Genomic DNA, 27,022 nt, shown 5'->3' with positions numbered 1-27,022 from the left:
TTCATGATTCAGATTATGCCACATCTTTGTTTTGTTTTAATCATTTATGAATCTGGATGGCCTATTTTCATTTTGCATTGTTTATGACTTGCATTTCTTGCAATTTGAGTTAATATGTATTTTTATAGGTAAGAATGAATTTAGTCCCGATGAGGATGCTCATGTTGTTGGTGACTGTGTTAAGGTACCCTCTTCACTTTTGACTATCAAATTATGTGATCTCTTTAACATTATATACAATAGCATTTACTTGAACAATTTCATCTGCAGCACGTGCTTCGGGAGCTACCCTCCTCTCCAGTTCCTGCATCCTGCTGCACTGCTTTATTGGAGGCATATAGTAAGTTCATCTGTTTGACGTATCTGGCAAAATGGTTCTCCATATGGCTAGTCATGCCTTGGATATAATTAATCTTTGATCACTGTTTTCATTTGCCTTTCTCAGTTTCTCTGTAAATTTTTGTTGTAGATTCTTATGTTGAATCTTTATTTGTAATAGAGAAAGGATTTTAGGAAGTGAAACATAATGAGAATGGGTTGTAGTTGGATGATTCTTCTCCAATATTGCACCTGTTTTTCTGCTATTTGTTATCTCATAAAATGAAAGAATTGTATCAGGATTTTAGTAAGATTATAAGGAAAGATTGCATCAAACTTATGGTTTTCAATCATCACACTTATAGCATCAATTTTCACAAGATTATGGCTATCAATCATCACAAGGTTACCACTATAAATACTCTTCCTCAGGATGGTGCATAGATATCTCTTATGCCATCTTGTATACAATAGAGTGAGACCTTGCAACTGGGACCCTTATTAAATGTGTCAGCCAACTGATGTTATGACTTTACAGAAGATATGCATAGCTGGCCAGCTTGTAACATTTCCTTGATGAAGTGTCTGTCTGTCTTAGTATGTTTTGGTTTATCATGTTGAATTGGGTTGTTTACGTTATTATTGTAAACTTATTATCACAGTACGAAGGGAAATGTCTCTCATCAGTTATCTCAAATTCTTCCATGATATTTTAAGCTGCAAAAGTTCACAAAACCAAATGGCTATTAGTCTATATTCGGCCATTAGTCTATATTCTGCTTCACCATTTGATCTAGCTACCACTGATTTTTTCTTGCTTCTCAAAGTACCAAATTGTCACCAATGAGTGTGCAACCTGTTCTAGATCTCCTATCATCTGATCAACTTTCCCAATTAGCATCAGTAAGGCCTTCTATCTTTAAACGACCATGGTTTGCAAATGACAAGAAGCCCTTTTTAGGAGTCAAATGGCTCAAGATATCATGAACTTATTCCAGATGGGGTGTGCAAGAATCATGCATAAAAATTTACTCACCACCCTAACAGAAACAGTGGGGAGGGAGGGAGGAGGAGGCAGAACTTATACGAAGGGGTGGTAAGTATGAGTTCTATTAGGTGTACTTTGTCTAGTCTTGTTACCTCCATTATTAGTATTATTATTATTTTTTGATGAATAAAATGTTACGGTAGTGAAGTAACAATCGGATCGCACTCCTAATTTAGATGGAATTAGGAAGATGCAATCAGTTTTGCAGAAGAAAACAGAGAATGAAGAGAGAAAGAGAGAGAGAAAAAGTTAGAGAGAAAGAGAGAAAGACAGTAGAGAGAATTCAGAATTGCTATTGATCTTTGTTACTGTTCCAAGAGAGGCTTGGAAGGTGATATACTCGGTAGGATGGTCACTGCCACAGGCGATCCCTTCCTTTCCAACGGCTGTAACAATATATTTTGTCCTATTCTAGCCCCTTTACATGTGGGCAATCATTGGCTAACAAACTGCTATCAACTATTCTAGAAATTACAGTAGTAACTAGGAAATCCAAGCAGTGAAATAAGGCTACGAATTACAGCATGATGAAAAATTAAAATTGATGCTACTAAGAAGTGTTACCATGACATAAAATAAAAAGGAATCTTATCCAGAAAGGACACAAATGAATCAAGAATAGTGGAAGACTCCATCAACTACAAGAAAGAGGTAAATGAAAATAGTTCCTACATTATAAAGACATTGCTTTTTTTGTACCCCAAAAGCTCTACTATTTCTTCTCCTTGAACCATAATATACAAAAGGGAATGGTCCTTGCATCCAACTCCTATATGGGCAAACTTGACGGCATGCACAAAAGAACATTCAAAATTGAAGTCAAAATTGCTCACTGAACTCCTAAAGAAGATAAGAAGAGGCAACAAATATGTTGAGGCATGGTGCCAAAAAAAAAAAAAAAATAGTAATAATAATAAAGATGGTTAATAGACTCTCCATCTCTTCTGCACCTCTAACACCAATCTGGAACTATCTTCCTTTCTTCCGTAGCTTGTCAAAAGTAAGAATTACCCGAGCAGCAGCTCAAGCAAAAAAGGCCACACTTGGAGGGGCTTTCAATCTCCCCAAAGCTTTCCAACCAACGAAAGCTCACCTTTTTTTTTCCTTCCCACAAAGGGCCTCATGAAACAATGCACAAAGATGCCTCCCCCTCCGGATGGATGCCAAACCTAGGAATCCTGCCCCTGTATGGTATCAAAGTGGTCTCACAGCAAGCCAAAAAGCCAAGAATCAAACTCCTAATCATGGAGGTTGCATCTGATCCTGCAAAACGGCCTAAAACTACACCATCAATCAAGCTGAAATCTGATTGTATGTGGTCAAGCCAAAAGCCTAGTTGCTTTATGGTTCTTTTCGTTATTCCTACCCATGTAATTGACAGGTTTGAGAAACTTAGCTGGCACCTTATTGTAAAAGTTAAAGTGATGAGTTCAAATATCATTGTACAGATCGGAAGTGGGCTGTCTACACAAGTACAATAATGCAACTATGGAGGATTAAACTTTCTTTACAGTATCCATTTGTTATGTACAGGGTTGTGGAAACTTATTTGGGTCAGCTGGAATTATGGTGGATAATGGCACAAAGTTCTAGTTGTGGTGTGTAGGGGCTGCTTTCTTTGTTTAAATGACAGTGCATGGTGAGGTCCTTACTATTCAGAATTTAATTGGAAGAAGAAAAAGTCATGTTAATTGTTTGCATACGTAAACAGGATTAGGACAATGACGAGACTGGTTACTATTGTTTGACTTCTTGCTAGTGTGTAGTAGGTAGTGGTTCTGATGCTTGATTATTTTGATGTGAGATGGGCATTCCTCAGAAATGTGATGAATGTCTGTGATCTTTTTCTACTGTGGAGGGGATCCATGGTGTCTGGATGGAAGAAGAAATCTTGAATTGACTCTCATGTGTTGATGTGTTCTTAATGGAGTGCAGAAAACAGGACTCTGTTGGGATTGAGACCCCTGCATTTATGTTGATGTTTTATTGGCTCCTTGTGATTTGTTATTGAATCAACTTTTGGCTTTCATCAAATTTAGGATTGAGGATACATTTACATTGATGTTTATTGGGTCCTGTTGTGTCATTTAATCAATTTCATCAAGTATCTTGTATGCATTGTGCACAGTTGATGCAGGTCCTTTTTGATTTACATTGATGGTACTCCCTTGTAGCTTATTTAAGTTAATATATCTTTGATTAATTAAAATAAGGTTGTCTAATATTTGAAATTTGACGTCTACAATCTGAATGAGCAACTAAATTCAATTATTAATAAGATTTCATTATTTGACAAGAAGCATCTTTTCCTATATTCAATCTTCTCCATGTCTGTTAACGAGGGAGAAAACCTGCTGAATCATGTTTTTCTGTTGAAAGGAGATATTAAGAGATGCAGGTGTTTCTTCTCCCTTAAGCAATTTATGGGCAACTAAGTGTGGAAAAAATTGTGATTACACCAGCTAAGGAACAGACCTCAAGTGGAAAGATTTAGAGTGAAAATACTTTATTTTAGCTCTAAATTTCAAAAGGTGTCTTATTCTTGCTAGAGTCGTCAAAAAATGAGGGTAAAAGGAATCCATTCTTTAATAATACAGATTTCCAAATAAACCAGCCTGTGGAATCAGTGGACTCAAAGTAAGCCCAAGAAAAAGAAGTTTGCAGTAAAGAAGAAAAAGGGTATTGAAGGAAAACAGGAAGCATCCGTGAAAAAGATGAAATAAAAGTATGTCTGTGTTAGGCTTGGGCAACTTGCTAAAATAATTAGAACTGGCTAACTGCACTGCCAAACTATTAATTTGTCCAACTACTAAATGTATGATTTAATTGAGTCAATTTCTTAACTGATAGAACTATGTCTATGTGAATTTCAGTCATATGTTTTGCATCCTTTCATCTTTTGAAGATGAGAACTTAAATACCCATCTTTGTTGCATTACCGTTCTTTATATTCTTCTCCACTTTATAGGGGTTTTGGTAGTTTTATATGTGGAAACATTGTCGCGTGCATTGACTGTCCATTCATGATACTCTTGTTTGCGATCTGTTCTACCATGCTGGGTAAGAGAACAGTAAGACAATGCAGAATCCCTTGTAGGCATTGGCAAGTTGCAACTATTTTTCTTGGTGTTTGTGTTGTTTCGTTCTTGCCTTTTCTTTTTACTTTGTTAGCCTTTCGTGTGGTGTTTATTCATTTTTTAGTCTGTTCTTTTTGGTTCTTTAGACACTTGAAAACTGAATGTGATTCCCCCCTCAAACAGTTGTGTACATTTGATAACTACTGAATGTTTTGCTATATTCTATATCAAAGAAGCATTTACTTATATCTCTAAGTTAATTTTGCATAACACCATCAGGGAGTATGTAGCTATGGATTCTTATGCCAGCAGATTTTGGAACTGAGATTAATTATGTGAAACAATTTTTTGACCTTGGGTCCTAGAATTATACCTTTTAGTTCCAGTGAATTATTTGTCATATTTGTTTTCCTCTCTCTCTCTCTCTCTGCTTTTAGTGTTGCATTATTTTTAAATATTCTGATCTTGTTGTGCTACTTTTTTATGGAAAGAAATTGATGGGAAGGATGCTCGTCTGAGTGCAATGAGATCTGCTATATTGGAGACATTTCCTGAACCGAATAGGCGATTGCTACAAAGGTAATCTCTGCGTGTATGCCTAGCATTTACATTTGTTTCCATCAAGTTAAATTTTATCTTATTTTTGTTCTAATTGCACCAGTAGTATATTTCATCACTTTTTTAGAAAGAAGATATAGTTTTATTAAATTAGAGGAAGACATTAACATCAAGAACATCTGAACATTGACCCTACACCAACATAAACACCCAGAATCAACAAAGACAGAAACATCACATAACACGAGTTGATGAGTTGAGACGGGGGATAAGAAACTCAAGCCACACTGTGCGGCCAGCTACAACTAAATAAGGGAACTGAAACCACTGATGGACATAATGAAAGAGTTCTATTTATTTCCCTCACGAGAATGATTAATTTTACATAATTAATTTCCAATTACGCCAATGATTGGAAATAAGTAGAACTCTTTCATTAGTACTCCTATCTAATATGTTAATTTTTCACTAAAATTCTACCACATAATCTATTAAAGTCCTACTAAAACTAAAATGCTTCTTGATAAAATAATAAAAAATCACAATCCAAAAGGTGTCTAAATAAATAAATTCCTAACACAACTAGAATTATAAAGTTCTAAAATTATTAGAACTCTTGATCTCCATCAGAGAACAATGTATGAAAGGTTAGAAATGGGTATTGGAAAGGTGAAGTTGTAAGAAAATAGTTTGCTTTTATCCCCAGGAAAGGACATACAGAAGTCGGATAGGGATATTACTGACATGATTATTTAAAAAGTAGATCAGGACACAAAATGCAAGAGACAAGACAACAATGCTCCTTTCATTATGATGACAACCTTTGGGTTAACTGATGGCAACTTTTGGATTTTGAATTCTTATAATTGACGTCTGACAAAGGAGAGATTGATTAAACCTTTCATTTAATCTTGAGGAAAAGGTATAAATGTAAAACTACATGTTTCACATGATATGTTTATTTTAAACCTTGGTTGGCATAGAATGTTATCCTTCCTTGGATGGGGAGTTGGTTGGAAGGTACAATTTGAGACTTTTTTTAGGTGCTTGAGGTGGTTCAGAGTAAAATTTTTATTATTGGTAACATGATCTAGAGACGTCGGATACCTCATTAGTTTTTCCTTTCTAAGAATGAGGTGGAACTGGTTGACGTTTTCACTTTTTTAGGGTATCCTAGGAACTTGGTTCTTTGTATGTGTTAGTTAATGTGGGTGGGTGCTTCGTAGAAGTGCGATATGTTTTTCCAATTTCTGAGGCAGTTGTGAATGAAAGGAAACAGGCTTTGCTTGTCCGTGCTTTTGTTGTAGGTGGACTATTCAGGGGAGCATTACTGGAGGACTTATGACAGGGTGGAAGAAATGGGAGGATTTTGTCATTTTGTTTATTCTGTATATTTAGTTTTTAAGTGTCAATGTAATATTATATGGACGGGCTCTTGGAATCTTACGGGCTGTTTGGTTCTAGAAAAATGGCTTGTTTTCTGAAATTGTCTCCATAAAAAATCTAAAACTGGAAATGTGTTCAATTGAGAATTCTGTCAGTTTTCCAATTGAGAGAAAAAGATGTTTCCAACTTTTTTCTTCACAAAAGTGGGGGAGTTTTCTCTTTGTTTTCCAAAATAGAAAATATGAGTTCTAGCTTAATCAAAATCAACATTAATTGTTTTTACATTAATATCAATATAAAAGTAAAAACATGAATTTAAAATTTACTAATAATACTACTATGATGTAAGATATCAACATCATCAAACAATTTGAATAATAATAAATAATTTACCATACTATAATATTATAACTATAATGGACTAATAACTATAATGGACTAATATTCAATAATATTACTAATACCAAAACATTTATATTATAAATAATACAAATATTAATAAATAGTAAAATTGACTAATAATAAATAGTAAGAATATTAATGGAAAAAATATCAGCATTATATAGTTTCTAAAATTGTAAAAAAGGAATAAATTTATATTTAATATCATTATTGGTTGTCGTTAATATTGGAATATTAGTAATATCTTGTATATTGTATTGGTAATATTAATACTATAGTATTGATTTTTCTGATAATATTATAATTATTAATATTTCACTACTATAAGTATTATATTATTACTAACACGATATTGATTGTGTTATATTTAAAAATGTATTTTCTATAACCGTTTTTAACGCCTTTTTTAGTTCTCAAGATAAGAATATAGTTTTCCATATTTAACAATTCAAAACATTTTACAAATTTTTGGTGGAATGAGAAAATAGAGATGAAGTAGAAAATTGGAGATAGAAAACTAGAAAACATTTTCTATGACTAAGCAATTGCTTTGGAGTTTTTGACTGCATAGTTTATCTTCTTGATTATTTATTTTATTTTCTACCTGAAAATTGTTAATTTTTTTAATGGAATTAGTAATAGCAAATTAAGTTTTGGATGAAAATAGAGAAAACATAATTATTTTGATTTTGGCTGTTGGAGAACATTAAGGCATTACATAGAAGAGAAGAAACATGGAATTATTTAAATATTTTCACTTGCTAGTTTTCTTCTATTTATCTCTCCCCAGGAATGTAAATTCCATTTGTTTTTCATTCTAAACGCTAGTGGATTACTAGTTTCAGTTTTTTTTTTTTTGAAACACTAGAAAAACATACAAAGATAGAACACATTTTATCATAATAATTAGATCTTTAATTAATTAATTACTAGCATTTTGTCCATTTTTGTACATTTTCACTTTGTGCTTCAAGGCGTTTCTATATCCTAAAAGTACTTTTTGTCATCTATGAATAGTTTCAAATAGGTTACTAAAATTTCTATCCTTGCACAAGTTGGAAGATGCTGAAACAATTTTTTGATCCTTGTCTGCCTACTTTATTCTGCAGTTGTATTCTACATTTCTTCTAAAACATTTCTCTGTATTCCAATTTTCTTCTTAATTTTTAATCTGGTTTATTTGTGGCAGTATATGATAGATGTTTTATAGGTTGCCATGTTGGTCGATCAGTTCTTACTGTTTTCCTTCTTCTTTCCTCAATTATAGGCTTCAAGTTGAGTTTCTTTGATTTTGTCAAGTCTGAGGTTGGAGAAATCAAATTAAATGGAAATTAGTATGTGAATGTCATGTTATGCATGATGTGAAATAATTATTGCAGTCCTGGTAATGTGTTTGAGGTGTATTATGTAGGGTGAGCACTATTAAAAGTTGGCAAAGTTTAACAAATGTTTGGACTATTTTAACAAATGGCTGGCAAAGTTTCTGAACTAAAAGTTGTTACCTTTTTTGTCTGGTTCTTCACTATTTTTAACAAATGTTTGGACTTTGTGTATTCTTTCAAGTACATGGGATATATACTGGAGTTAGTTTTGTTTTCTCTTTTTTCCCCTCATTTTTCCTTCTCTTGCAGATCATATACGGCCGGCAACCCTTTAATGCCTTTTGCTGCCAGAGGAGCATTAATTATTTATTTAAAAAGAATCAATGTTGGGGCACTTTTCAGATATTTTTATGTACTCCTTTTTGCTCTATTTTATGTCTCACCTTCTTTATTTTTTATTGTATTCTATGTTTTGTCCAAAAAGTTTCTGTGTATTTCCCATTTTGTTTAGCTTTTATTCTGTGTTGTTGGCATTGATGGATGCAGATGGATTCTTGGTTTCTTCCTCGAACAAGATTATATAACTGAGTGAGATGTATTGGCATTAGTTTAAATGTTGTATTCATGAAGGAGGAGTATCTAAAGAATACAATATATGGTCCTGATCTCTGTTTTATCTTGTTCAACCCATGTGGGTATTAAATATCTCTGGTAGTGGGTCTCCTGATATTCATGGTGTTTTCTTATTCTACCTCATAGATATGAGGTCCCTTCTGATATTATTATCTGTCCTCACCTCTTTATGTTCTTTTTTTTCACCTCTTAACACATGATTCCTATGGGGCTACTGGATTATGTTAAGAAACTTTAGATGGAAGGAATCAAATTAAAATGGAGATAAGGCAAGAGTATGTCGTAATAGCATTATAGGCCCTTAATGCTGTTCATAATCTATGCAATTCCATAACATTTGAATTTATTTGAAGCGCTGATTATTATTGATAATGATGGCTTTTATATGTTCATGCAAGACTTTAAGCAACCATAGTGATATATACAGAACTGATCATTATTTGACTGATACAAAAATTTAGATGCAAAATTGAAAATTTTGGTGTCAAGGTGAGTCATTGTTTTTTGCCTTCCATTGCTCTAGTTTGTCACCTACATCATTCTGTTGCAGAATTCTGAAGATGATGCACACAATATCATTACATGCATCAGATAATAGAATGACTCCTTCTGCTGTTGCTGCTTGTATGGCACCATTGCTCTTACGCCCTCTTTTAGCTGGTGAGTGTGAGTTGGATGATGATTTTGATGGTAATGGTGATAATTCTGCACAACTTATTGCTGCCGCAAATGCTGCTAATAATGCTCAAGCCATCATAACAACACTGTTGGAGGAGTATGAGAACATTTTTGATGTAAGTTGCTGTTTCTTGGTTCTTTATTTTGTGTCAGTCATTTGAAAGGGCTTAAATTCTGTTTGCCTGAGTTCTATCATGGATCACCGTGGTTGTGGCCATTCTTTTGGAAAGTCTCAATTTGATTGTAAATTGAAGGAAAATTAAATTATTGTTTTTGTGTTCTACCATTTTAAAATGGTTTATTAATATTTGTCCTTTAAAATCTTTATGTTAATTTTTTGTCATGTTGAAGTTTTATTGACTTGGTTGAAGTGAAAAAGTCAACATTGATTAAGAGAAAGTGGATTAAGAATCATGGGTTGATGAACTTACTATTTCTTAACAACAATGGTAAACTTCTTAAGTTTGATGAGTGAGCTGGAAAATCATTGGACATGTCAGCAGAAGGAAAAATCTCTAATAAAATTCCATTTATGCTTAAAGATTTTGTGTGTTGTTCTCCCTGCAGAGTAGCTTCTTGTCTCTGAGAAGTGCAAAAGGTTCCTGCTTCCAACTCTTATTCAGTTAAAAAAACTCCAAAAATCCCACTTGGCAGAAAAGAAAAGTAAAAAAAATCAAAGTCTCATTCTTCCCACTTTTTAAATTCTCCATTTTATCCCTTATACTTGAACCTGTCTCAGCTGAATCACAAGCCCATCTAATTCAATTATTTGAGATTCTTATTTGATGATACTTTTTTTGCTTCCATATCTACTGATTTTATTTTCGATTAAATTGTAGCCAAAGAAAGAATTCTGGTACAACCCATATACAAATGTTAGGCCTAAATCCTGTAGCCCTAAAGTATTTTTCATTAATGGCTGCTTCAATGTGATTCTAAAGTCTGAAAGAAAGCAGTGTTTTCTCTACTATGTTGATTACTGAAGCCCAATGGATTTATTTGCAAATTGACAGCAACAAGGTTCGTTACAGAACTATGGAGTGTCAAACTTGTTATTTTATCAGTTCATAATGCTTTATCATCCAGATTTGAATATAGTTAGACTGGGAAAATGAGAACTTTAGGGAGTTCACATTAAGGTACGGATAAATCTGCATCATAGGTTCTTTTTTTTTTCTCATTAAAAAAAGATTTAAATTTGTTGATAACTTCTGAGGTCACTTTTGGTTTAAGGAAAATAGGTTTAACCATATCTTGTATTCTCTTGTCAGTTACCTTGATTTGTTGTTAGTTTGTACTTTGTGATTAAGAAGTTGGAAACATTCCTAACCAGTCTCGGTGAGTGAGGATCCCATGTGAACTCCTTTGTTTTTTGGTGGAGTCAGGATATTAAGCTAGTGATCTTTAATTAATTCATTTGGGGTAAGTGGCTCTGGAGATACATTTGAGATTTAGGATGGTATGCAGAAGAATAGTATTCTAGGTATGGGACCCCTTTGTGATTTGGACTTGGTTTTCATGACCTTGGCTCTTCCAAGCATAAAGTGGCCAACACTTAGAACCCCACACACTCTATGGTGGTGCTAGGTCCGCCTTACCCTCACACATGAAGACAAGCGAAGCTTGAGAATTCTAGAGAGATAAAGACACGACTCTTAGTGAGATAAGCTCTCTAGGATCTAGTCAGGGTTTTTCAAGATCCTAGGTTGCGTTGGCCAAATGAGGCTTCTCCTATACATAGCACTCCACCTAATAATCAACATTGGAGATTTATTACATCCAATGACCTAAATCAAATTTTTAAATACTCTACACAAATATCTACTCTATTACTGGAGCTCTTTCTAGAGCCTTGGAGGAACTAGAACCATCTGGAATCAATAGAACCTTCCCAAACAAGTCCAAGACATTTCACAAAGGACTAGAGAATTATAGAAGCTTCCAATAACCTTGAAGCTTGCTTCCATTCTCATGTTGCCAAGCATCAAAATCGGTGGGACTTTCCCCCACCTAAACTGGCAATGCCCGCTGTTGTCACTTCCTCCTTATAGTGCATTAGCGGGTCTTCGACCTGCCATGGATTTCCTTGCATGTCCCAACTGACCTCACACTCTGACAAGCCCCTCCAATTGATTAGATATTGGGTATATGGCAATAGCCCACTTCTACACCATCCAGTCTGCTAACACCTCCTTCACCTTTCTATTTAAAGACTTCATGACAATTGGAGGTGACCTCTTCAGCATAGCCTGCCCTGGGTCTTTCTCATTCTCATGACAAGGCTTTAGTAGGCTTGCATGGAACACAAGATGTATCCTTAGATTAGGTGGTAAGTCAGTTTGTAGGGAACCTGGCAAATCTTCGCCAGCTCTAGATATGGGCCTTCATACTTAAACACCAACCCCTTGTGCACTTTCCTGAAGGCCTTGAATTATTGGGTTAGAAGCTTGACCATCACCTTGTCCCCCACTTGATAGGTAGTTGGCCGTTGCTTCTTGCTTGCCCACTTCTTCATCTTCTTAGTGGCCTTGTCATGGTAGGATTGCATATCATCTGCCCTCTCTTGCAAAAACTTGGCCATATGGTGTGCTCTCAGGTTCTTCCCCTTATTAAGTAGTGGCAAGCATAGGAGAGGTTAGTGGTTGCTGCTTAGTTGCCACCTGAAATGGGTTTTCCTCATTGATTTGCTCCTATGTGAGTTGTAAGAAGACATTGTTGTATCCAAGAGCCTTACCCAATCCCTCTGGTTGGCACTGGCAAAGTGCTTCAAGTATTTCCAACAAGTTGTTCTCCTACTTGGTCTGCACGCTTGAAAGCTAATGGAGAACTTAATCTCTGAGCAAGGAGCCTGAACAACTTTGTCCACAACTGTCGTTGGAAGTGGAGGTCTGTTGATGATGGTGTTTGTGGAGATTTCAGTTGAATCTGTCTTGGCACTAATTCAGTCATTTGTTGACTAATTGGACTTGTTAGTTGACTAATTATTTTTGTTTCCTAGTTTCTAAGTTTCCTTATTCTGTAAAGTCAATGTGTTTCCTAGTTTGATTAGAGAATATAAATCCCTCTCTCAAAACTGACTGTAAGTTTCCTAACTAGTATATGTGTAACTTTCTATTTTAGTTTATATAATAGGAAACTAGAAAGGATGTAATCTGTATATATACCCATCAAACTGATGAATAAAGTGTGCTCTTCTTCCTAAATATTTCTGCATGGTATCAGAGGTACCTTAACCAAACCCTACACTCCCGTAAATCACAACATGGCTGGAAAAAGCAACCTATCTTCGGAGATCATCCTTAGTCCAACCAACAACATAGGAGCCATAGATAACGACATGTTTACCATCACCGACCACAAGTTGAACGTGCAAAACTATTTACAATGGTCCCAATCCATAATGATGTTCATCTGCGGAAAGAGGAAGGATGACTACCAAACTGAGCAACAAGCTAGCCAAAGGAGGAACACTCAAAGCTCCGGATGTGGAAATTCGAGAACAACATGGTGATGTCTTGGCTTATTAACTCCATGACTAATGAGATTGGTGAGAATTTTTGTACTGAACGATACTGCACATGATATTTGGGAAGCTACAAAGGAGGCTTTTTCACATCCGATTTATTTGAAATCGAGAGTATACTTTATTTTTTGCGGCAAGGAGAGTTCAGTGTTACCCTGTACTTTAATTCACTAAATAAGTATTGGCTTCAACTGGATTAGTATGACACAATCCAGTGGAATTGTCCAGAAGATACAGCCAAATACAAGCAAATTGTTGAGAAAAGGAGACTGTACAAGTTCTTGATAAGTTTAAACAAAAACCTAGATGGAGGGGGAGAATTTTGGGTACTAAACCTCTACCAGGCATTTGGGAGGCATTTTTAGAAGCCTGTAGAGAGGAGAGCAAGATGAAAATTATGCTAAAGACTGCTTCTCCAAATCTGGAAACTTCCGCCCTAACTACTTGGGGGAATCAATAACCAAACAAACAGAAAAAGGGACGCCCTTGGTGGGATCACTGTCATAAAAGGAGTCACACTGGGGACACCTGTTGGGAAATACACGGTAAACCAACTGATTGGAAACCTGCTTAGGAGAGGAAAAGTCGAGGATATACAGCAACTATAGAAGAGACTACTACAGCTTTAGAATCACATCTTTTCAGCAAGTAACAAATGGAACTGCTGAAGATGTTTGGCTAGTCACAGATCAATCAACCTTCAATAGTTTCCTCTGGATCATTAGCACATAAAGGTAATTTACTAAGTGCTTTTAATTCTAAACATGAACAATCAATGTATGGATTGTTGACTCAAGTGCATCAAACCACATGACTGGAGATATTAAGCTATTGACAGAGTTTGGTCCCTGTTATGAGAACTGGACAATCAAGATTGTAGATGGGTCCCTATCAAGGGTAGTAGGGACAGGATCTATAACACTCTCAAAGGAACATACACTAAATTCTGTTCTCTTGGTTCCTAATTTTGATTGCAACCTATTATCAATCAGTAAACTTACAAATGATCACAATTATCTTGCCAAGTTCTCAAACAATCTATGTGAATTTCAGGACTTGGATTTGGGGAGGATAATTGGAAATACTGAGGCATACTCGAGACTTTATCTCCTCAAGAAAGATGACATCCAGAGCAGACAAGTTCATCCCAACCGTTGCTTTACCTCATAAAGTTTAGTTTATTCCTCCATTTTTCCTTTTGATAATAATAGTGCAATTATCTTATGGCACTATAGGTTAGGTCATCCAAATTTTATCTATCTTCACAAACCGTTTCCTTTATTGTTTAAGAATAAAGGCCCACATTTATTTCAATGTGAAATTTGTTAATATTCTAAACATATTTAGAACAATTATCCTAGTCAATCTTATAAAGCATGTCATCCCGCCTTCTAGAGTAAAAAATCTTATTGGTTTTGGTTGGTTTATATTATTTATTGATGATCATACACGTCTTACTTGGTTTTTTTTTATGAAAGAAAAATTTGAAGCAAGTCAAATCTTTCAAAATGTCAACTTTTTGATCCAAAACTAATTTCATACCAAATTCAAACATTAAGAACAAATAATGCCAAGGAGCACTTTAAGTCTGTCCTCGGTGATTATCTTTCAAGTCAGGGCAATATTTATCAAAGTTCATGTGTTGATACACCCCAACAAAACGTGATTGCTGAACGTAAAAATCGACATCTATTGGAAGTTGCTAGATCACTTTTGTTTTCCTCAAATGTCCCTAAACACTTCTGGGGCGAAGCCATCCATTCTTACGACAACCTATCTCATTAATAGACTGCCCTCGCACATTCTCAGTTATTAAATACAAAGTCAGATTCTTCTTCAATCTTTCGCACACTCTCAGGTTCTCTCAAACATTCCCTTAAAGGTATTTGGTTGTTCTGCTTTTATTCATATTCATCACCAATTCTGAGGCAAACTCAATCCAAAATCCATCAAATGCATATTTCTTGGCTATTATCCTCATAAAAAAGGTTACAAATGTTATTCTCCAAAACACAAGTGGTTTTATACTTAAATGGATGTAACCTTCTTTGAAAATCAACCATTTTATTCCAAAATTGACATTTAGGTGGAGGAAACTTTAAATAACTCTCAGGAATATCAATTTTGGAACATTTCAACCATTTCTAGTCCATAGTAGCAAGAACCACCTAACCCATCCACTTCAAATCCACAACAACAACAACCTGATCCATCCTCTTCAAATCCACAATAGCAACAACCTGACTCCATCCTTCCCATTCTTCCCAACCTTTCACTCAACAACCAATAAACTTTGGGTCCACTCTCGGAGGAGGTTCAATCAGGAAGAGATTGAGCAACAAACATGTCTTGTGACTGATCAAGAACCTAACCTGAATCTAAGGGTAAGTAAAGGTAATTCCAATAATAAGTCTATTGATGATCAACTCAATTGGCCCATAGCATTGAGAAAGGGTGTTAGATCATGCACACAACACCCAATTCATAACTACATCTTATATAATGTGCTGAAATTTGTATGGAACAATAATTGATTCCACCGTATATTGTTTCAATAGTCTAAGGAAATATATATACAATAAATCTCCTAAATAATCTCCAAGAACAACTCCTACTTATCTCCTATCTACTTATCTCCTATTTTTCAGGAATAGATTTTACAATATTTAAACACTAATTTATAGATTAGTTTTGATAAATAATTGCTATTGATAGCCCTTATCTAGAGCGCATCTCCTCTTTATCTTCCAACACTCCCCCTCAAGCTGGTGGATAGATGTCAATCATTCCCAACTTGCCTCTAAGTATTTCAAATCCTTGTTTTTGCATGGCTTTGGTCAATATATCCGCTTCTTGATTCTCTGTTAGTACATATGTGGGTCTTATGTCTCCTTGTTCCATTTCTTGCTTGACAAAGTGTCTATCGATCTTAACATGCTTCATTCGATCGTGTTGCATTGGATTATTCACAATACTAATGGCTGATCTGCTGTCACTATAAAGAAATTTAGGAGATGATGCTGGCATAGATAGGTCTTTCATTAACCGTTCTATCCATATTATCTCACAAATACTTTGAGCAATTGCACGATATTTAGCCCCGGCACTACTTCGTGCAACTTCCTGTTGTTTCTTGCTTCTCCAAGTTACCAGGTTCCCCCATAGCTTGGTACAATACCCTGATGTTGATCTACTATCCTCAATAGATCCTACCCAATCAGAATTAGCAAAACCACAAATACTTCTATCTTGATTTTTCTTAAAGAATGGCCCTTTTCCAGGTGTTCCTTTGAGATACTTGAGGATGTGATAAGCTGCTTCCAGATGTCTTTTAGTGGGGAGATGCATATATTGATTGATAATACTCATAGCATAGGCAATGTCTGGCCTTGTATGAGATAAATAAATAAGTTTCCCTACTAAGCGTTGGTACGTTCCTTTATCAACTGGATGCTCTTCCTTTCCTTATTTATTCTTCCAATTTGGCTCTAGAGGAGTGCTGACAGGTTTACACCCTAATTTGCCTGTTTCCTTTTAAAGATCTAAGGTGTATTTTCTCTAAGTTATAAATATACCTTCTTTACTTCTCGCCACTTCCAAGCCCAAGAAATATCTCAATTCTCCCAAATCTTTTACTTCAAATGCTTCTCTCAGCTGTTGCTTCAATTTCTCTATCTCATGGTGGTTATAACCAATGATGATAATGTCATCAACATGGACTATCAATACCGTTCTTCTTCCATCACTGAAACCTTTGTAAAGAGAGTATGATCTGCTTGTCCCTGCTGGTATCCCAGTTGATGTAATGTATCATTGAATCTTTTGAACCAAGCCTTAGGAGATTGTTTGAGGCCATACAATAATCTCCGAAATAATTTCCAAGAACAACTCCTACTTATCTCCTATCTACTTATCTCCTATTTTCTAGGAATATATTTTACAATATTTAAACACTAATTTATGGATTAGTTTTGATAAATAATTGCAGTTAATAGCCCTTATCTAGAGCCCATCTCCTCTTTATCTTCCAACATAATGGTCTCTCACTAGGTTTTAGTACATTTGTTTCAAGTATGGACAAAGTGCAGGTGCCTCACAACATACAAGAAGCCCTTAAAACAACCAAAGTGGAAGAAGGCAATCCTTGAGAAAATTCAAGCCTTAGAAAAGAATGAATCTTGGGACATAACAAAATTACCATTTGGAAAAATCCTATGGGCTGCAAATGGATATTCACGGTGAAATATAGAAAGGATGGACATATAGAAAGACATAAGGTTCGTCTAGTGGCAAAAGGCTTTACACAGTCATATGGTATAGATTATTGGGAGAACTTTGCCCCAGTTGTTAAGCTGAATACTATCTAGGTACTACTCTCCCTTGTTGCAAATTGGGATTGGCCTCTCCACTAATTCGATGTGAAGAATGCTTTTCTAAATGGAGACTTGAAATAAGATGTCTACATGGAAATTCCATCTGGCTTTGAAACTAAAACCACAAAGAACAAGATATGTAGACTAAAAAGATCACTTTATGGACTCAAGTAGTGCCCTAGAGCCTGATTCGAAAGGTTTACAAAGGCAGTTAAGAAGTGTGGATATGTCCAATGCCAAGCTGATCATACTCTTTTTGTCAAACATATTTTGGGAGGTAAAATTTCTATCCTCATTGTTTATGTAGACGATATTATTGTTGCAGGAAATGATCTTTCTGAAATGAGATGCCTAAAAGTTCTTGCAAAAGAGTTCGAGATTAAAGACCTAGGAAACCTAAGATATATATTTCTTAGGCATGGAAGTTGCAAGGTCAAAAGATGCAATCCCAATCTTCGAAATGAGGTACTCTTAGTTCTCCTAAATGAAGCAAGGATGATGGGTTGCAAACCTACTGACACTCCCATGGAATCCACCACAAAATTAGGAGTTTGTAAAGAAAGTGTTCTAGTTAATAAAGGGAGATATCAATGATTGGTGAGAAAACTTATATACATGTTACACGCTAGACCGAATATAGGATTTCTAGTAAGTGTGGTGAGCCAATTCATGAATGATTTTAAAGAAAAACACATGGAAATAGTGTATCGCATCCTTAGGTATCTAAAGTTAACTCCGGGAAAAGGGTTAATGCTCAGAAAAACTGCTGACAGAGATGTGGAACTTTATACTGATGCAGATTGGGCTGGTTCAATTCAAGATCAAAAGTCAACTTCTAGATATTGTTCATATGTATGGGTAAATCTTGTGACTTGGCATAGTAAAAAGTAGTTTGGTTTCTCGAAGCAGTACAGAGGCTGAGTTCAGAGCTATGCCCCATGGGTTTTATGAAGGGATATGGTTGAAAAGACTACTATAAGGTATGAAAATTAATGTTGAGAAGCCAAAGAAGGTATTGTGTGACAACCAATTTGCTATTAGCATTGCAAAGAATCCAGTTCACCATGACTGAACAAAACATGTGAAAATTGATTGGCATTTCATCAAAGATAAGTTGGAAGAAGCAGTATTTCATCTTATTTGTACACCTACAAACAGTCAAGTTGCAAACATACTCACTAAAGCCTTGACAAGAAAAATATTCGAATATTTGAATTGCAAGCTTGGTCTGAACAACATATTCGGCCCAGTTTGAGGGGGAGTGTGGAGATTTTAATCAAATCTGTCTTGGTACTAATTCAGTCATTAGTTGACTAATTAGACTTGTTAGTTGGCTAATTATTTTTGTTTCCTAGTTTCTAAGTTTCCTTATTCTGTAAAGTCAATGTGTTTCCTAGTTTGAGTAGAGAATAAATCCCTCTCTCAAAACTAGCTGTAAGTTTCCTAACTAGTATGGGTGTAACTTCCTAGTTTAGTGTATATAATAGGAAACTAGGAAGGATGTAATCTGTATATGTACCGATCAAATTGATGAATAAAGTGTGCTCTTCTTCCTAAATATTTCTGCAGTGTTCAACAACTCCAAATGCTTAACCACATTCTTGAAGATTAGACTGGATGCTTTCTTTGCCGTGCAATCTGTTGGGGGCAGGATGAATATGTGGTACTTTGAAAACTGGTGCCAACCACCATAATTGGTCCAAACACATTGGTCTTGGGCTATTCTGGGACGAAGTCTGGGGATATACCCTCCCAAGGTTGCTTTGGTTTGTGTACTGACTCCAACAATCCCCTTGGCACTTGAGTCTGTACCCGGTCATACTGGCATACTATCCATCTGCAGGCAGTAATAGGCTGAAATAGGGATATACTCTCACCTTGTGTGGGGTATTTCAAGTTCCTTAACATGCTGTTGGACCTTAATAATATGCAAACTAGATTCCGTATGCTGATCAGTTGGGTCTTAGGTGTTAGGGAGTATTAAGACAGGTTTGTGATAGTCTACCTTGATGAAATTATGGTTTTAGCTTTGTGTTGGAAAAAATATGGAGCAACTCTAGATGGTCATTGACTTGACATAATTTCTATCTTAAAATGAAGTTGGGAAACTGATTTTTGCCCATGAAATAATCTAGTTTGTATGGCATGTTACAGAGCAAAGGAAAATTATGAATGGCCAAAGTCAAAAGTCAAAGCACCCCAAGATGCCAACACTGCAAGATTTTCATCCAATTGATATAGTTATTCAATGTGAACAAGAGGTAGGCCTGGTTAGATGAGCGCCAATAGGCCTTTGAAATGTTGAAGCAATTTATAGTGTGTGTTCTTGTCTGGGCCTTTGTGGATATTGCCAATCCTTTTGAGGTGCAAAATGATGCTTTAGACTTTACAATCAGGTAAGTGTTGCTTCACAATGGGCATGTTGTGGTCTATGAGAGCCACAAGCTAAGTGATGTAAAATGGAGTTGTCACATTCCTAGGGTTGATACTGGAGTTAGGGGGGAAATCAGAACGAGAGAATTGAAAGGAGAGAGAAATTAGCAGAAAGGGAGGGAGAAATCAGAGAGAGCCGAGAGAGGGATAGAGAGAATTAGAAGGAAAGGATTTCAATATCATTTCACATAATATCCCATCCTCTTACAAGTAGCCCTTTTATAGGCATAGTTGGTTGCTAACTGAATTCATAACAACACCCATCTTCTCCTAACAGATTACAAAATATCTCCTAACAAATTATTGTAATCCTATTACAGTGTTGCCTCTCTATTGCTCCTAGGGTCATGGCAGGAGTCACATAATACATGAAGGGGAGCCTATCCTAACAGAACTGCACCTTAATGAAAGGTAAGCAAGTGAAAATTCAGTGTGGCCTTGGAGAAGGTGCCTCTGGCCATGTTGCAGATGCATTGAGTTGGAAGGCAGCATTTGCCTGATGCAGTCTCAACACTTTGGCTTGTAACGTCTAGGAGCTGGGAGGCTTCTTGCATGGCTAGGTAAGGACCCTTTGGTGTATATCTCAGAAACTTGTTGAAGAGGGCAAGATGCATTTCAGGCTGGGTTGAATGTCACAACACAGCTGGCAGGACATATGGGGAGTGAAAGGATTTGAGTTCTATTGAAGCAAGTAGACTATTAGCCCTGTATGAGCAACAATGTTAACAAGCCAGAAACTGCAGAGATGTTAACTGAATGCGATTCGTGATTGCCCAGTTTTTCATGTTTGTGTGTACATTGCTTTATTTAATTGCCTCCTACCAGCATTTTATAACACGGTATCACTCAGTGCTCCATAGTTTGCCTTCCCCCCCCCCCCCCCCCCCCCCCCTTTTTATTTTTTGAGGATGCATAATTAAGACCGTTTGAAATGATTTTTCTTTTTTGGTGCACATTCTAGCATCTGTGCTTTCTCTGTTTAATATATGAACTTTCCTTATATTTCATTCTGTAGCTTTTTCTGTGATTATTTTTTCAATTGATATTTACAATGAATGGAAAATCTGCAATATATACTTATATATTCTTTCCTAGAAGGAACGATTTTTTTTTGGTTCTCACACGTCACTTTTGAATTAGGCTGTCATTACTTAATGTCTTCTGTTTTGACACAAGTTTCTATGGTACGCTTTCATCATCTTGTATTGTTTTCTGGTGCATGTAGCATGTAAGATCTTGCTATAATCCATCATTTTTTATGTGCTTTTTGAGGGAAATTTACTTGTGCTTTGCTTTTTTTTTTTTTTTTCTTGCTTCTGATTATCATCGTTTTTGCTTAGTCTTTTTCATCTTTTCTTGTTTCAGGATGATAGCCTACATAGATGCTCTATTTCAGCTGATTCCCGGATTGATAACAGTGGCAGTGAAGATTCAACTGATGATGAAAATCTGGATACAAAGGAGAATGGTTACCATGGTGCTGAAAATGAAGTGGACCCAGATACAGATGGTGATCCTGATCGCGTACTCAGTGGGAAATTGAGTGAAAGCAGTGGCTATGCCGGCAGTGATCTTTATGACTATAAGGTTCTCTCTCTCTCTTTATATATATATATATATATATTTGTCTGCTTGTCTATCCATCTTATCTGTCTGTGTGTATGTGGTCATCCAAAGCAGTATCTGTTACTTGGCTAGTGACTGAAGACCTGAAGAAAAAAACTTTTTTTACACTTTCAAAGGTGACCAGCTGTATATAGTAGAATGTTACACATATGACTATTTTCCTCTCTGGTTGTGGCTGTCCCACACACCCTTTTGCGTTCCCTCATGAACCCCGCCACGATAATTTGAATACTCCAAAAAGGTTTGACAAAATGTAAAGTAGAAGGAGAACTTTAAAATAGAGAGAATTTGGACATTATTTATTTTCATTATTTTCTAATCACAAATAGGAGCATTTTCTACTAAAAAATTATCATCAAGTTTTCTTCTTCTTTGTTGTCTTACTACTAATTACTTTATAGATCTTGTGTGTATTATATACTAGAACTATCGAATACAGCCTTTGGTAAATCATGTGTTTGGTTTTAATTATCTTACATTGGGTTTTATTCTTACTATTGTCATTGAGAATAGAATTAGCCATCTTTCACTAATTACCTCCAAACATTAAAACTGTGAAAACTGAATACTTTCTTGATTAATAAACATATGTACACGGCAGTCCTCTTATAGAGGAGAGATCATACAACAAAGGAAACAAATATGCCTAGGAAAGGAAAGATACATATGTACAATATTTAGGAAACTTTCCTAAGACCGGATTAGGAAGGTATCCTAATCTGGTTATAGAGACTTCCAAAAATAATAAACAACAAATCTTCTATTCCAATCTTCCTTTGATAATACTCACGAGATCCAACAAATCCTCACGAGATCCAACAAAAATACTATATCATTTTTACTTGTGCCATAATTATTGTTATCTTTGTTAATTTATTTAATTGGATTCTTCTTCATTTTTACATATGTAAGTACTTGTGGTGCATACAATTAATTTAATGTGGGTTGAATTTTTCTTCAAGTTTAACCATAAACTTCACATTATCAATTAACTTTTAAAGTACAATGATATGATCTAAGACTTAAGTTTAGAACTGATTTAGAAGAAACATCTTAGCTTATATCTGAATTTGGATTGTAATTTTATTGGGGTTAATAATGACCAAATGTGGTCAACTGATAAGGTTGGGGGTGTTTATAAATTAGTTTCTTGGTGGCTTAAGCATTTCTATTGGATGCTTTAATGATTGACCAAGAGAATCTGGGGCACTGGTAAAATATCCCTATTGCAAGGGGATGTAATTTCACATATTCTAGGTTGGGGATTGTATTCCTAAAAAACTTTAATGGGTCTAGGTTAGTTTACTCTGTTAACAACTATTATTTGGATGCTATATGACTCTTGAATCAACGTGTGTAGTAATTTTTCCTCGTACGTGCTTCTCCGCCCCCTGCTCCTCTCTGCACCTAGGCAGTTTAATTGTGTATTATTGGACTCAACCAAGTTCAGTATCTTTATTCTCATTCTCTGTGCATTTTGTTTCATTCAGGCTTTTGGAGGTGATGATTCAGATGGTGGATCTCCCATAAATAATCTTATATCAGCTGAAAAAACAATTCCACCTGTAGATTCTCGGTCACCTCAGTCGCATAGAGAGTCCAATATTCAATTTGTTGATCAGCAAGGCCGACAGAAACCAAATGAGAACAAGATTGACAGTCCTAGTGCTCTGGTTGGTAGTGAGTCTCATCGATCGATGGGGGAGATACTATCTTCTATGGATCAAGGTCTACCTCAATCTGTAGTTGGTCCTGAATCAAGTGGTGAAAAGTCAGCAAACAAACTTACAAACTCTGCACTCAATGTTAAGCGGTCAACATTTTGGGGAAGAAGCACCGTGAGTCATTTCTATGTTGTGAATGCATCTGCCCTTGCATTTTATAATTGTCTTTAGTCTAAAGTTGATCTTTCCTCTTACTGTCCTGCCTCATCTATGGCATAATGACATTGAGCTTTCCAGTCTAGTGAAAATTTTTCTTTCTAATTACATCATTTCTTTATCTTTTGTTCATTTTTTTTTTAGCATTACTCCTGACAGTTAATATCTGCTGCTACCTCCAAGTACCTTGTGGTTGGCATGAAGATATTTAACACACTTCAATACATACAAGTATATTGTTTAATAGAGATATGGGCAACAGAGGCAGAGGAAGACCAAAGAAAACTTTCTGGAAACCCTTCAACATGAAATAGGATATAATTGACCTTGTAGAAGATATGACCATGGATAGAAAAAGGATGGGGTCTATAATTCATGTTGCTAAGTCCAGCTAGTGGGTTACATCTTGTGATTGTTCTTGTTGAAGGTATACATATAACAGAAATTAATGGGAGACATAAAAACTAAGAAAAATTGGTTGGTGATAGGGAATTGTTATTTAGGCAAGATGTGATCAACTTGCTTTCTATTCAACAAAATAATTTTAAGCACAAAACAGTGAACCAATTTTCAATGGGACAGAAAGGTGGATCAAGAACAAGAGCAAGCTTTGTGCCACTCAACTCAAGGATTGATGCATGTGTATGCCATACCTCACTTCATATATTTTCCTTGTAATTAGTTTGCTTTGCTGCTGATTCTACTGGTTGTTTTAATTTGGAAACTAAAAATGCACACCAGTGTTAAGGCTCGCCAACCCGTTGTCAGACTGCATTGAAATGTGTGCACGGTTACTCTATAATCAATTAAAATATATGTTGAAGTAAAATGGAAATGTAGGACTGCTTGCCCAACAGGTGCAACTTCACTCGTCTAGCACTAGCAGGATTAATTATTCAATATTTCTTTTTTTTTTTTTTTTGTTCATTTAAGATCCCAGGAATTTCTGCTGGTAGAGACCTAACATTCTTTACTTATTTTGTATTTACAGGCTAGGAAGACCCTTTCGATGGAATCAATTGATTCTTCTGGAGAGGAAGAGTAAGATATTCATGATTTAGCTTTCCTTATTATTATATGGTACAATATATGGTATTGATGGTTCATTTATAAAGCACTCAATAGTTACCTGAGAAGTAACATTTTGATTGAATTAAAGAATTCTATACTAAATAGAATTTTAATAATCCTAGTTGTGTTAGGATTTATTTGTTTAAGAACTTTAGAGGATTAGGATATATATATATATATTTTTTTGGTATTTTCAATTTTAACGGATTTTATAACTTTAGGTAGTATTAGATTATTATATTAGATATAATTTTTTTTAAGAGTTGTATTGTTAGTTATTTTAGCCCATAAATGTGACTAATGGTGTAATCCATAAACATGGATTTAAATATGAATAGAATCTAATTCTTTATGAGATCTGTCTGCCTTTATTCTTTCTCTCCCCCCCCACCCCCCTGGGTGTCTTTATTTCTCTTTGCTTTTCTTCATTTGCTTTTTTCCCCTTCTTTTCTATGCTTCTTTCTTCTAGTTTGTCTTGTCCTGCTATACTACCTTCTCTGTGTCTCATTCTTTTCCTTGGTTCCTTAAATTATCCTTTCTTCTTCTTCTTCTTCCTCTTTTTCTTCCCCTTTTCCCTTGCCCCACACCAACCTTCTTAGTTCATTGGTGTACCTACTCTAAGATTGGTGCTAATTTCCTTTTGCTTTCTCAAAGTTCCCGCTTCTGGAAACAATCTAGTTTTGCCTTTTCCAGTTTTAGGTGTTGATAGTTGAGAAATTCCTTTAGGGAAATTCCAATTGTGCAGATCTTAGTTTGATGTGTGTGTGGATTTTGAACTATTTTGACCTTGTTTGGATTATAATATTGTACAATGCATCAATATTTTAATTTTTTTTTTCAGGTCAGTGCAATATAACAGATATGCTGTTTGATTGTTAAGAAAGTACCATTGAAATCAAGAGCAATGAGTTGTTTTGATTTGGATACTATCATTCATTACAGTGTTTAGTATGCTTTGCTATGAAAGTGCACAAACATACATTGAATATCATCTTTACTTAAGCTTCATTCCAGCAAAATATGTTATTCTCCTTCTCATCAAACCTTGAACAGAAGCCAGATGCTGCCCAGGTTCTAGAAGACAATCTAAAGTATTTTAGGCCCTCATATTAAAAAACAGTAGCAACATAACACTTTTTTGCAAAAGTATAACCGGCACAAACATAATATATATATATATATATATATTTTATTTGTGCTGGAAATTCTATTCTGATGGGCTTTTATGCAATTCAACTATTTTAAGTTACTATTAGACCGGAAACGTTAACCTGCTTGAAAAGGGGGCAATAATGCATATTAAACTTTTAACGCTCCCTTTGCATGCAGTCATGTTGTTGTGCATGGACAGACTAAACTAAGGGGTACATAAACACATATAGGGCAAGACTATATAACAAGAATAATGGGAAACAAAGACTTATATAATAAGACTTGGAACGAAGACCCTTCGGAACTAGAGTTTTGATGTTATTATTAAGTCAACACTAGTTTCCAAAACCTGAACTATTAGCAAAAGGGTATAACTATTTACATCTAGCTCTTTACCATATTCTGATGTCAGGTCATACTTAGTTCTTTCAACTTATAATAGATTTTAATTCAGCTACTTCAATTTGTTCTCTATATACAAGTCCCGCTTGGATAGCATCACTTTGTAGTTGCGCTTGGTCAAGAAAGTATTTACATTAGCAAATTGTTCTATTGTTAAGATAAGTTAATTGTTACAATGCCATCTATATCAATTTGGTTTATGTATGTGTTTTTATAGCTATAGACCTCTGTTGAAAAAATATGATGTATCTTGTGTAGACTGGCTATACAAAGACTTGAGATTACCAAAAATGAGCTGCGAAACAGGATTGCAAAAGAGGTGATATTTTATTCCAAGTTACCTAGCTGCTTAGCTGATTCATGGGATGCTAGCATTTTGTTTAATTAAATTCACTTCCTTCTTTGTTAGGCTAGAGGAAATGCAATTTTGCAAGCAAGCTTAGAAAGAAGGAAACAGGCTTTGCATGACCGTCGCTTGGCACTTGAACAAGATGTAAAATTCTTTACTCGATAGAAAATGTTTGTATTAACTGCATTTACTTGTTTCCAATGCTATTTATCCCATGATTTTACTTAGCATGTACAACCCTTGACTTTGTTTTGCACTTTTCTAATACTGACATTTTCTGGTGTTAATTGAGAGAATCTACATAAGCACAGATGTTGAGAAACTGTTGGAGGGCTCAAACAGTCCATAACTATGTCTTCTATCAGTGCCTCTCTCATACACACTTTCATGGAGAGAGAGAGGGAGGGAGGGAGGTAAACAATATGCATGTAAGAAAAAATAAATAAGAAACAACCCCTATGCAGGAATGACATATGAAGCCTTAAAGAAGATATGACCATAGACAAAGGGAAAAAAGAAATGGAATGGCCCATTTCTTTGTAGACCAAGCTGCATAATTCATATATATCTTGACTACTTGTGAGAAAATAGTGAAGAATGGTTCCCCCTCGTGGAATCCTTAAGCACATTCGGATAAATGATGTTCCATACATCCATAAGTTCAAGGTAATACATGTAATTCTGTGAGTTGAAGGGCAAAGACAGAAGGTTAATTAATTTTTCATCTGGAAGTGGCTTGTGACTTCACCATTTGTGATTTTATGAAATGATGGGACAGATTATTGTAAATT

At 35.4% G+C, this 27,022-nt stretch overlaps 1 protein-coding gene across 1 annotated transcript in view; it reads left to right on the top strand.

Annotated features, from left to right (window-relative positions):
* LOC127799291 (rho GTPase-activating protein 7) overlaps window positions 1-27,022 on the top strand; it is a 73,780-nt gene that overhangs the window by 34,615 nt on the left and 12,143 nt on the right. The window contains exons 9-17 of the mRNA XM_052333208.1: window positions 129-184; window positions 271-340; window positions 4,935-5,022; window positions 9,295-9,538; window positions 21,117-21,338; window positions 22,868-23,215; window positions 24,249-24,298; window positions 26,141-26,201; window positions 26,292-26,375. Coding sequence (XP_052189168.1) covers window positions 129-184; window positions 271-340; window positions 4,935-5,022; window positions 9,295-9,538; window positions 21,117-21,338; window positions 22,868-23,215; window positions 24,249-24,298; window positions 26,141-26,201; window positions 26,292-26,375 — 1,223 coding nt within the window. The remainder of the gene's footprint in view (window positions 1-128; window positions 185-270; window positions 341-4,934; window positions 5,023-9,294; window positions 9,539-21,116; window positions 21,339-22,867; window positions 23,216-24,248; window positions 24,299-26,140; window positions 26,202-26,291; window positions 26,376-27,022) is intronic.

Source organism: Diospyros lotus, chromosome 1 (assembly GCF_014633365.1).
Source record: "Diospyros lotus cultivar Yz01 chromosome 1, ASM1463336v1, whole genome shotgun sequence".
In the NCBI taxonomy this organism is placed as follows: Eukaryota; Viridiplantae; Streptophyta; class Magnoliopsida; order Ericales; family Ebenaceae; genus Diospyros; species Diospyros lotus.
Note: the sequence above shows the minus strand (reverse complement) of the source record. Positions and strands in the feature narration are given on the sequence as shown.